The sequence below is a fragment of the Acipenser ruthenus genome, chromosome 17, assembly GCF_902713425.1.
Source record: "Acipenser ruthenus chromosome 17, fAciRut3.2 maternal haplotype, whole genome shotgun sequence".
Taxonomy (NCBI): domain Eukaryota; kingdom Metazoa; phylum Chordata; class Actinopteri; order Acipenseriformes; family Acipenseridae; genus Acipenser; species Acipenser ruthenus.
This window is the reverse complement of record NC_081205.1, coordinates 2676859-2689788: the sequence shown is the minus strand read 5'-3', so window position 1 is coordinate 2689788 and position 12930 is coordinate 2676859. Positions and strand designations below refer to the sequence as shown.

Sequence of the window (12930 nt, the reverse complement as noted above, 5' to 3'; positions counted from 1 at the left end):
TTTTATATGATTCGCCCTGCCCAGTAGCTCTACCATGAGTGACTTCACAACTCACCCCATCCTTCAGTCAACAGCAGTGTCAGGCTGACGGTGCTACACCTCCAGTGGTGAAACCGTGCAGAGCAAAGTCACCCGAGCCTGCAGGTATCAGGTGTGCTGCAGTGGGAGAAGATTGTGCTTCAATCAAACGGTATCCATTTCAAATCACATACTAATACATCTCAACACACACAGCCCACAATTACGGTGACATTGACAGGCTTCACTGCAGCTAACCCCTGGATTATTCCGTTTGGAAGAGTTTGTCTTCCCTAAATTATTATTATTATTATTATTATTATTATTATTATTATTATTATTATTATTATTATTTATTTCTTAGCAGACGCCCTTATCCAGGGCGACTTACAATTGTTACAAGATGTCACATTATACATTATTTCACATTATACAGATTATTTTTACATACAATTACCCATTTATACAGTTGGGTTTTTACTGGAGCAATCTAGGTAAAGTACCTTGCTCAAGGGTACAACAGCAGTGTCCCCCACTGGGGATTGAACCCACAACCCTCCAGTCAAGAGTCCAGAGCCCTAACCACTACTCCACACAATTCCAAGAATAGGAATCTAGCTCTCAAAAGAAGCTTCAAAAAGATATATTCTTTTTGAAGCTTCTCTTCTGTTCTGCAGCAAAGTAAGGTCCATAGGCTTTGCACTACCGATAGTTACATTTACACAAAACAGTGTGCTACTGTGGCAAAGCGCCCCGCCCCTGTGTGCATTGGTGTTGTATGCGTGCGTATGTTAATGTTGGTGTATAGATTGGTACACGGGATATAAACGGGTCTGTGTTTCACGTATATTTAAAAAGTGTAGATTTGTATGTAGGCACGAGGAGGGCACAAATCACTTCACGTGCTGGTTAAATGTAATATGTGAGCACGGGGTTGCACAGAATTAATTCACGTGAAACACAGACCCGTTTATATCCCGTGTACCAATCTATATACCAACATTAACATACGCACGCATACAACACCAATGCACACAGGGGCGGGGCGCTTTGCCACAGCTACATATCACAGTTTCAAATCAGCCCTGAATAATAATAGTTTCTGTATATGTACTACACAGCATGCATGTGTGTGTGTTTGTCTGCACATTAAGCTTGTCTATGTCTATCTCTATGTCTAAAATGATACTGTCAATTTAGTACTGGTATGCTGTCCGCATTCGTAATATATGTGCAGTACCGTATGTTAAATTTTCATAAGGAACATGCAGTACTGAATTTAGCCCTGGAATTGAAAAGTTCAGTTTGACATCTGTTACTTAGATATTTATAGCATGTGAAGTCAGGGTAGGTTAGACAGCTTTAAAATATCTTCGAGTTGAGTCTCAGAGTTGGTTCAGAAGTATACAGTAGCTGAGACCCATGCTTACTGAATACAGTATACACCGTACCCAAAGGAAACTGTTTTTGAGAAATCTAATGTTATGTTTAGGGGTGATTGAGGCTCATTTGGACATTAGTGCTTAACAAGAATTAGAAAAATGATTGGGCACCATCAGCAAATCAGCATCCATCATCCTCCTCCAGCGCGATTCTAAAAGATTGTAGATACCTGCTGTGACTGAGCTGTGATTCAAATCAATCCAGGAAAGAGAAGGCTTGATGGAATTAGTACACTTAATTCTATGTTGATGCTGTGTATTTAATCAATTATTTCAATATTTATGTAAAAAGCCTAAAAAAATATTTTAGAACAATTCAGTACCCCATACATTTCTATTTTACAAATATCTCATCATACTAGTGTGGCTGTGCTGGTACCATTACCCCAAAATACAGAAACATTGTGTGGGCACCGTATAGCTGCTCTGCTACTTACCCTGCCCCAGAGTACAGAACTATTGCACTGTATTGCCATTGGAAAGCATTTGGCAGAGGGAAACATTATCAGTGTGGAGTAGTGGTTAGGGCTCTGGATTGACTGGATGGTCGTGGGTTCAATCCCAGGTGGGGGACACTGCTGCTGTACCCTTGAGCAAGATACTTTACCTAGATTGCTCCAGTAAAAACCCAACTGTATAAATGGGTAATTGCATGTAAAAAATAATGTGTAAAAAAAATAATATAATTGTATGTAAAAATGATGTGATATCTTGTAACAATTGTAAGTCGCCCTGGATAAGGGTGTCTGCTAAGAAATAAATAATAATAATAATAATAACTCCCATGCAAAACAGTGTGTCTGTAGTAGGAAATGGGAGTATATGAATCATAAGGGAGTCCATGTGCCTTTAATAGTGTGCCATGGAATGTATCACCGTAAAATAATTACAGCATGGCTCAGAGAGGAGAGCTGCTGGGTGACTCAGAGGGGAATAGGATGGCCTGGAGCTCCCCAGTGTTCAAGGGAGCTTTCCCAGCAGAACAATGTTACAAAGTGATTTCAGAGCGAAACAATGGGGAGCAGGAAGATATATGCTTTTTTTGGCAGACGGCCAGGGTTATGTGTACAGCAGCACCGGCAATGAAACGGATAATCGTGCACTGCTAAGAAAATATGAATGGGTTACAGTTTGGAAAGCTACATTTATTTTAATGGACAGTCAAAGGAATAGCTTAAATATGATTTGATATTGTTTAATTTTATTACCCCAGCCCTGGACTTAATCTTAGCCTTAACCTAATTATTAATAATAATCTTATCCATATTGATACTTCATATTGTAAACTAGCAATGCCATTATCTGTTAGTCTGTAGTAGCTTATTAACATTTGACTAATGGACAAGTTTGTGCATGCTGCTGGACCTTCAGCAGTTCCATTGAAACTGCTAATTGTACTGGTGCAAAACCCCAGGCTGTGACTGAATCTACAGTATATGAAACCTTTATGGGGGAGCCCGGTTGTCAATGTCTCTAAGAAAATGTAACATTTATAATGATATGCCACTGATATTTTTTTTCAGATGAAACGTAGGCGTGGCTTATCTAATCTGTAAAGGAAGCAGTGCTTAGGGATCTACATGTTGCCAGAAGTACACAGTATTCTGCACCCACCTCTTGCAGCTGTATCCAAACAAATAGCATGACTCCATCTTCATTTTCATCTGGCTTCCAATCCAAAATGGAGGGAAGGAAGATGCTATCTACCAACTCCCTGTTGTTTAAAGTACAGTATATATCAAAGGGGTTCTTTTTAAAACATCTTTCTTGGAAACAAAGGCAAACAATTTGCAAAGGCATATTGATTGCAATTTCAGTAATTCAATAAGAAGAAGAAGAAGAAGAAGAAGAAGAAGAAGAAGAAGAAGAAGAAGAAGAAGAAGAACGTGATATTGTGATTTAACCTGAAGTCTTTAATAACTGGTTCACACGTGTTTTTTTATTTATTTATTTATTTTTTTTACAGATTATTTTATCAGCTGTACAATCATTTCACACATCACTGTCCTTGCCTCTTATCAGAACAGCCAGCCGTTCTAAAATCTACCTCCACTGTGAAACATGGCATCTCCTGCTTTGTGTGATCTCCTTGGATTGCCGGAGCAACCGTTTCCATGGCAACGAAGCAAGTAAAACTTAACTTTCAGGTCCCTGCCTATTTTGTGATGATTGGCTTATACAACACTTAGCGTCACGCCTCCATTGCAATCCTATTTATTTAATTGGCTAGCTAACTTGTCAATCAAGAAGAAGTCACACTAGGAACTGTCTCAGGTTGAAGGGCTGCTAAGGTGAGAGAGTTGCCCTGTAATGGGGCGCACAAACTCAGGTATTCTGTAACCGCAGCGTTGCACATTTACGTTCAGGTAGGTGTATTATTTTTCCACCACATATTTTGTTACAGGCGTACATGTTAGGAATAGCAAAAATAAGTACTTTGTTGGGTAACTGGTATTACTATTATCCCCCAAAAGCATTTGTATATGTTAGCAAAAAAAAAAAAAAAAAAAAAAAAAGAATTGTTGTTGTTGACATAGTTTGTAGGCTATTTCATTATCCTGTTTACATTGCGATTGTGCTGTATACTTTTGTCATTATGCCAGTTGTCATTGAAATGTTATCTAATTGATCTTTTAGAACATATCTTTTGTTTTGTAAATTTATATCCACAAATATGATGAAAGTGCTATAAACATACCCCACATACACAATGTATGTGGTGTCTGGTTAACATCATCATATAATCATTATACTATCATGTTATCATTTAAAATATAAGTTCCTTTAGTAAATCTAGATAGTCCTTTACCATTTAAACAATCAGACATCTTTTCAATGAAAAAGTAGATATAATTTGGTATTTATTACCATGTTTAAATTTCACATTGCAGTTCACACACAGTATTTAATTACAGTGGCATTGGATGCACCAGGGTAATATAAAATGTTATTTTCTGTGCTTCACGATTGGAAATACACTTAAAATATTGTTTCTTATCAATGGACAGAATATTGACTGTTGAGAACAGAACAATTACTTTTTTTTTTTTTTTCGTTACAGGAAAAAACTTGAACAAACAGTTCTTCCAAGATGGAACTTTTAGGTTCTACCCATACAACCACGTATACTCGTCCAGGAATGAAGTCCACTAACTTTCTACCTGCTATTTCCACAATGGCTTCCAGCTACAAGAACCCCCACTTTGTCATGAGCCAGAGCATGTACCTACCCTGGAGGCCCAGCTCCTACCTCAGAACAGCGTCTGCCATTCCCAGCATCGGAGTTACCTCCAGAATCTCCCCGGATCTGACCAAGGCCAAGGTCAGCAGATTTCCTTCTAACCGCATGGCCCTGTTCGCCCGCTACACCCCTGTGGACTGGTTGAAGTCGAACCACAAAAACTACATGGAGTCGGAGTCTTTGAGGCACAGTGCTGAGAGGCTCAGAGTGGACACTGCCCGTCTCATCCAGGACAAAGCGCAGCTGACCAGAAAGACCCAGAGCACCACCAGCAAGAACATCGGGGAGCGCCTCAACGACATCATGTTCTGGAAGTCCGAGCTGAACCACGAGATTGAGAACATGATCGGGGAGACCAACGCTCTGGCCGAGGTGAAGAAGAGACTAGAGAGGGCTCTGGCTGAAACTGAAGGGCCGCTGCAGGTGAGCTTAATGACAAAGTATTGATTTATATTAGAAGGGGCACATCTATCAGTACCACATTTGCCCCTCAGGATACCACACTTCTTTTAGTTTTGTCTCCTAGGGAAGACTATACCAGGATATATAAGCTCCCATTTCAAACACAATTGCACACATTCTAGTCCCAGTTTTTGATGTCCAGATATTTAGCTATACATTGACTAACTCATCTTACACGGACCCACTTATATCAAGCGATGATGTCACAGTGACCCTCTATTTCATGGTAAAGCACAAGTTAACAAGAAATAAAAATACGTGGGCATTGCATATCCACCCTGGCCCTCCCTTATAATGTGCAGTACTAGAGGCGCAGGACCAGCACTTCACACACCAGTGCCCTGGCATTCAGCCGAGGGTCACTGGAGATAGTAGAAATAGTTTTAAAACTAACCTGGCAACAGCAGACAGACTGATTGAGTGTGGTCAATTATCTTATTAGGTTTCCAGCTTTGGGCCCAAGTAGTGTCATGTTGATGTGGCTAAAGCTCAGGTGACATGCACACTTTAAGGTGTACTATCAGATATCAGGACGGTTTTTTTACAGACATTTAGGTAATCAATGGCCTGAGCACCTTGATACTTTTTACATACAGTACTATTGTCTTAGGATTCTCTGTAGTTTGTCCTTACTTATTATTATTATTATTATTATTATTATTATTATTATTATTATTATTAGTAGTAGTAGTAGTAGTAGTAGTAGTAGTATTACTGGTAAAATTGGTAAAAAATAGTATTATTTTAAACCCAGCTCTTATGATGCTATTGAAAATGTTCAGGCTGTTTATTTAGCAGTTCACTATGCTTTACTACATATTTAAAAAAATGTTCTGCAATAGTGAAGTTGTGAATTTTCTTGGTAGAAGTCAGTATTTTCACAAGCTTGAGTGGAACACATGTTATGCTTTACTCAGAAGACAATGCGTTTGCACTGCTCCCCTATTTATAAGGCAAACCTTTGTTTTGAAATGACAGGTCGCTCGGGAGTGTTTGTACCACAGAGAGAAGAGGATGTCTGTTGACCTGGTCCATGATAAAGTGGAGAAAGATTTAATTCAGGTCAGAACAGGTTCCCTGAATATTTGATATGAAGAGTACCAGTGGTAGAAATGTTTATTATTATTATTATTATTATTATTATTATTATATGAATGTATTTAAAAATGACAAAAAAGCTACTGTTGACCTACAGACATGCATAGCTGCTTCACAAATTATAATATTAAATTGCAATTATTAGTTTATTGTTAATGTACAGCAGTCTTACTGAACTGTCCTGGTCAATTACTTTTAAATAAATATATTGAGTTTTTACTAATAATAGATGTGTGTTTTAATGGTCCGGCTTAATACAAACTATATCATTTGGTACAAACTGTATATTGTTTGTTGTTGATTTACAGTATATATAAGTAATTACCATATATATGTTTTTGTTTAAACAGGAGGTTGAATCCATCAAGGGCTGCCAGGAGAGAATGAGATGTTCTCTGGATGCAGCCAATAGCCAGCTCGCGTAAGGAAGCAGGCAATAGGAAACACTGCATGAGATAGTATTCCATAAACAAAATATTGAAAAAAAAACATGCATTCATTTAATGTTATTTACTAGACGGCTAAAGAAAAAAGGGACTTCAATAATCAAGCATCGTGGTAGTAAAGCAAAGTGAAATTGTGATAAAAAAAAAAATGTGTAAATGCATAGGATGTATGCATGGTAAACTAGATAACTACAGGTACTGTGTTTATTTGATTAATTTATTAAAAGCACTCTATCTACAACAAGAATTAAGAATGCCGTCACTGGGCTGCAGTAACAGTTGATTAAAAGCAACACAATAGTCATATGAGTTAACTTTCTAACTTTGTGTTTTTCCTGTATTGTCAAGTGTGCACAATGGGAAATGCTTATGAAATACTTACTGAGATCACTGACATATGTTAAGGTTAAGGTGCGTACTGTATATGAGTAAAAGAGACAACTAGGTCTCCAGGCTTTAGGTCTCCTATATTCTAGGCAACTTCACAGAGGTTGGTTGCTTGCAGGTAGAGGAGGAACTTGGTTGCATGCAATCGATTGAATGTATGGTGTGCTTGTGTAAAAAGTGAAGGCTAGTCATACATCTTTCTGTCCGTTCTTAAGACCACTATGTGATGGTTTTTTTTTATAATTTTTTTTTTAGGTCCAACAGAGCAGCTCAACATGAGTTAGATAGAGACATCAATGACAAACTGATTGCCCACAGGATTGATGACAAGTGCCACTATCTCAGAAACACCTCTGATGGCATCAGTTACTTCCGTGGGGTGGAGAATATCGATGCAACGTAGGCAAAAAAATATTTTTAAAAGGGGGCATGCATAAGGCTTACCATATGACTGCTTGGGACAGTTCAGACTTTTACACCTCAATGCATTCTGGTAAGTGTAGTCCTGCTGTGAAAGGTACATGAGACAGGTGAAATGTACCAGAATGCATTGCAATGTGAGTTAAAAAGCCTGAACTGGCCCAAACTGTCCTAGTGTACATGGAGTCATGTGGTAAGCCTAGGTTTGCAGTGTAGTCCGGGGGAGTAAATTACTCTTACTCTTCGAGTTCTCAACCTGAACATGTGTGCCTTGGAGTCTTTCTTCTCGCTAATACGCTTGGCTACTCCATCGTATGAGAAAGAAAGTGCAATTTTGTACTGCTCACGGTTCACATTCTTCTGTTCTTCTAGTTCAATTCTTAAGGGCTGGTTCATGAAACATTTTAATATGTATGGTTCCTAGAATGGTTTGCACTAATTAGTTGACATACAGGATGCAGTAGGAATTAAAGTTTGGGATATTAGGGACTGCAAGGGGTCCTGCATTATCGCCTTCACATGAGGTAATATCTGTAACCAACAGCTAGTGCCTGTTGCTTCAGGATCCTGGTGCCAGTCAATGCTGCCACATACCAGCTCATGGATAACCGATTATTCCCAGTTTGCTTCAGCGAGCTGTGCTTCCCAGGGCCAGCCACTGCTCGGGTGTGATAACACGTGTTTACTTTCCTGTGCAGCGTTTCAATGCCCGAGTCCTGGGCCAAGTTTACGGACAATAACATCCTCCGCTCCCAGAATGAGCGGGCTGCCTCAGCCAAGCTGCGGCATGACATCGAAACTCTTCTGAACACGACCTCCAGCGAGATGTGGAGTCACTTCAACAGCGTCAACGTGGCTTTTACCAACCGCCTGTCCGAGGTGGCCGATGCCAAGAACAAGCTGCAGATGCACCTGGCGAAGGTAACTCTTACAGAAAGTTTGAAATAAAAACATTTGGATCCCGCAGTAATGCCAGGGCTCCGGACCTTTTGCACAGTGAGTTTGATGTTCCCCATGCCTTTCCCTTGTTTATAGTGGGCAGTTACTGTGTTCCCTTATAAAAGTTGACCATGGTAAATTTAAAAGGAAAAAAATGATAAATAAGTAATCATCTATAACTGAAAAATCTCCTCTATAAAACTAAAGAGCTGTCCTTTCAATATATCCGCACTTAGCTGCGTTTCCACTGTATCTTGTATCTGAACAATATACAATCTTTGCAAAATGTCACCGTGTCATTTTCTGTACAGATTAGTGTAAATGTCTTTTTGTTTCACCCACGTGGCATTCCTGAGCATACATAAACAGTGTGATTAAGTTCTCATTATAATTGTTTAATGGTGTGGGTTAGGCTCTTTATTAAGACTTCTCTATTGCATGATGTCAAAACTATTCTGCCCCTGGAGTCTTATTACCACTCTCTCCCCCCCCCCCCCCCCTGCCCTCCAATTGATTAAAATGTTGCCAATTTCTTTCCCTAATGTCTAGACCCTGCAGGAGATCTTCCAAACGGAAATGCTCATTGAGGCCCTGAAGAAGGCCATCCAGGACAAGGAGAGCCCTCTCAAAGTGGCCCACACTCGCCTGGATGAGCGCACAAGGAGGCCCAATGTGGAGCTGTGCCGCGACTCTAGTCAGCTTCGGTCAGTTCAGAAGCACTCTGCAATCTATTTCAAGAGTTGCCTTTTGAAGCATGTCTGCTTATATTTACACATGTGCCCTTTCCCCCATTCCTCCCTGCCAAAGCCTGGCACTTCCACAGCACAAAAAGACACTGGGGCTGTTTAGAGTCCAGGCAGGGCGACTTAAACCTGCTGCTACGTTTGAGTATTGCCTTGTCTACAATGCCCAAATCACTATAATTTAAGAAACAACTTTTAGAAAAGAATGCCTTTTTAAATCTCCTTGCTAAATTTTCAGCTGTTCAGCTTTGATGAGTTCAAGAGACATTTTAAGAGGGCAAGAACTGTCCCATATAATTACAGCTGCATGGTACTGTAGACTGGATAGCATAATCTGCACAAGGTCAGGTTCATTAGCCAGTAATCAGACAGTGGGATTATTATACTAAACATTCGAAATCAGGAAATTCTAATGCTTAATTTGGAAAAAGCATTTGCCCCTCATTTGTCATACGTGTGTGCAGTAGAACTGTTCTTGAAAGGGAAAAAACATCATATTTGGTAGGACAAGAAATTATTAAAGAGATTATTAAAAAAAATTAAAAATATACTTAACGCTATAATTTTGTTCATTTATGACAATAAACGATGCCTGTTTTGTGCGGTTGTCTGTTCGCAGGTTGGTTAGTGAAGTCCGAGAGATTGACGACACCATCCAGAGATTGCGGGAGAGGCTGTGGGAGGCAGAGAAGACTCTTCAGATGCTGGTGAATACCAAAGTCACCCTGGAGCATGACCTGTCCATCAAGGCTAACTCCCTGTTCATCGACCAGGAGAAATGCATGTCAATGCGCAAGAGCTTCCCCAGCACCCCCAGGCTGGTGGGCTACACATGAAGGATTGCATTCCAAAAGGATTGTGTTTTGAAGAAGGTGTATGGCATTAAATATATAGGGCATTTTCCTGCTAAGATGTGATGATTATTTATTTTATCCCACTGCCCCCTCCCCCTCCACCCCCTGGGGTTCTTGAAGTGATTTTTACACACAGTGATTTCCATCACATAAAACACATGCTGTTGCTTTGTCACTTAAGCCTTGCTGTGTCACCCCTTCCACAGGGTGCAGCTAGTCTATGAAAGCACTGCATTTACATGATGACTACTTTAATTATGACTTTTTATGTTTACCAACAAATTATTAGTATATATATAATCAGCAGCTGTGACTGATTGAAATTAACTTTGGAAAGTTTAAAATTGAATGATGACTTGTGCTTGGCATGGTGACTTCTGTTGCTTGTAAAGAATGTCTCACTAAACATCTATTAGTATCATTGAAAGGATCTACCATCTGAGCTATCAGTTTTTGTTTACTTCCAAACACTTGTAAATCTCACGTATCTGTTTGTGAACCCAGTTGGAAACAGACAATAATCTGTGAAACAAAAGAAAAGAAAAATAGTCCAGAGTGTTTGCAATATTGAAGCCAAAAATCTAACACGCACACACACACACACACACACAAACATAAAACAATTGGATAGATTATTTATATTTTGGGTAAATCTGATATAAATGCCATATGCTCAAATGACAGTGTTATGTAAATGCTTCAAATCTATTACAGTCCAGGTTCTCTCTTTATTAGAGGAACAGTATATACCACATTCCTTCTTATCACCAATATTAATTTCTTTGAATGTCTTTGGAACACCAATGCAAAGACCAACACTGCAACCCATGTAAATAATTAAAAGGGCTTGAGATAAAAGTGCCAGTAATTTCACTGGATTGCATTTTTACAAGTAACTTGCTTCACCCAGTTAATGATAGCATTCTGACAGCCTGTATTTGAATCTCTGAATCCTCTTTGCACAACATTAAAAGGGTCAAAAGTAAAGGGTTCTCCCTTTAAAACAAGTTCAAACATATCTGTGTCCACTGTGAAGCTAACCTTAACCTACAGTATATGCACAAAACATAAGAACATAAGAACATAAGAAAGTTTACAAACGAGAGGAGGCCATTCAGCCCATCTTGCTCGTTTGGTTGTAAGTAGCTTATTGATCCCAGAATCTCATCAAGCAGCTTCTTAAAGGATCCCAGGGTGTCAGCTTCAAAAACATTACTGGGGAGTTGGTACCAGACCGCTGGGAAGTGTAAAAGCACCACTGTGTATGGTAATGCATTGTAAAACAAAGACACAGAAAATAAATGCATTGTGAAGAATGGTAAATCCATGCAGTAGTATATGAAGGGAAGACCATCATACACTTTTTTAAAGGACTACCTTTATGACAGTGTATACCACTAGCACAATACCTGGTTGGAGCCAAGTATTGGGTAGTAGTTGGAGTTGTTGGGGCCCCAGCCAGATAGTGCTTGTGTGTGCTTGTGTGTGTGTGTGTGCGTGCGTGCGTGTGTGTGTGCGTGTGTGTGTGTGTGCGTGTGTGTATAAAGTTACTGTGTTTAATTAAAGCAAAACAAATTCCATTGGATGTGAAATCTGTTCAAGCCAAAGGTTTTAGTTGTGCAGTTTCAACAGCTCCTGCCAAGTTTCAAGAGCACTGGCCCAAAGTCACTGCTCTCTCATGTTTATTTTCAGCTTGAGACCTTGCAGTTTACAGGCCAGGGGGAGTTGAAGTATGTTTTACTGTTCTTGTGTTGCTGCTTGAATGGCGTTAGGTAGAAAGCACAACCCACTGAAAAGTTTTTGCTAAATATATATTTTTTCTACTTTTATCATGTTTACCCCATTTCTATACTTTGATCATGGTCAATATATATATATGCACTTTGTACAATCAACTTTATATTGGGAAATTAGTTTTCAGTATTGAGCTGTATCATGTGTTGGTTCTTACAAAACAGCATAGTGACTTTTCCCCAATACTGTAATTTTTGTAACTAAGGTACATTACATGATTGCAGCACATGCATAGCAATTCTATAACTAAAATACAGTTGGAATTGAAAATAATGCTGTTCTGTTATGTAGTAAACATGCTTACACTATTGCATGTGGTAACAGTCTAATTGCTGTGCATCAACAGTCTAGAACAAATGTTAAAAGATTTGTCAATTTGGCCTCAGATTGTTTTGGCTAAGATATTGAAACTATTGAGCCCATTTCATTGTCAGCATTGAATATACCAAAGGTGATCATTGGAAGAGCCAGTGGCCCTGTCTGAAAGCATGCATTTGCTTGCACAATAAACAGCAAAGTGCAGGGCTAAGACCAGCCAGGATTCATCTAAAGAATTCCTGACGTTGCTCTTTCCAGCTCAGTCGTGGTTGGCCTCTTAAAGAGACAGGGCACCGTTGTTCTTTGTTACTTTGCAGGGATTGAGGGATCTTTCAACGCTTTCATATTATCAAGCTGCCCTACGAAACACACATCATTTTGTGAATTTTATTTTTGGAATAATTGAGAGAAAACATTCCCTGGCATGAAGACCCCACCTCACTCTTTATAGCAGCTGCATGCAGCTTTACACCCAAGCTTTTCAAAACAGTTTACTATAACAGGGTGTCCTGGCCCCCAGAGCCTAACAGGGTCTTCATGCCTTCTGGAGGACTGGCAATTCAAATGTGACACCCGATACTCATGAGAATAAATGACCAAGCAAAGAGTGCATAATTACATATAAGAAAAGTGTATGGTTTGATGGATCGCAGGTGCCCAATGAAACAAACAATAAAAATTATAAAGTTATTGAATAGAAAAATATCAGAGAAAGGAAACTATTTACAGACCGTAGCATTACCAGACATGACAACACAATGTATTTGC

The 12930-nt window shown here is 39.3% G+C and overlaps 1 protein-coding gene across 1 annotated transcript; it reads left to right on the top strand.

Moving 5' to 3' along the window:
• Positions 1–3346: 3346 nt before the first annotated feature.
• LOC117423754 (tektin-3-like) lies at positions 3347–11471 on the top strand. Its single transcript, XM_034039884.3, has 8 exons — positions 3347–3826; positions 4522–5124; positions 6142–6225; positions 6612–6682; positions 7350–7493; positions 8213–8435; positions 9003–9157; positions 9816–11471. Exons 2-8 carry the CDS (start codon positions 4552–4554, stop codon positions 10030–10032), a joined length of 1467 nt encoding a protein of 488 aa, XP_033895775.3. The 5' UTR covers positions 3347–3826; positions 4522–4551; the 3' UTR covers positions 10033–11471.
• The last annotated feature ends 1459 nt before the right edge of the window (positions 11472–12930 follow it).

Bases quoted from the DNA above. Each gene is read 5' to 3' on its own strand.
- LOC117423754 (XM_034039884.3), top strand. From the start codon at position 4,552: ATGGAACTTTTAGGTTCTACCCATACAACCACGTATACTCGTCCAGGA. The intron at 5,125-6,141 runs GTGAGCTTAATG...TTGAAATGACAG, and splicing joins AAACTGAAGGGCCGCTGCAG to GTCGCTCGGGAGTGTTTGTA. The intron at 7,494-8,212 runs GTAGGCAAAAAA...TTTCCTGTGCAG, and splicing joins GTGGAGAATATCGATGCAAC to CGTTTCAATGCCCGAGTCCT.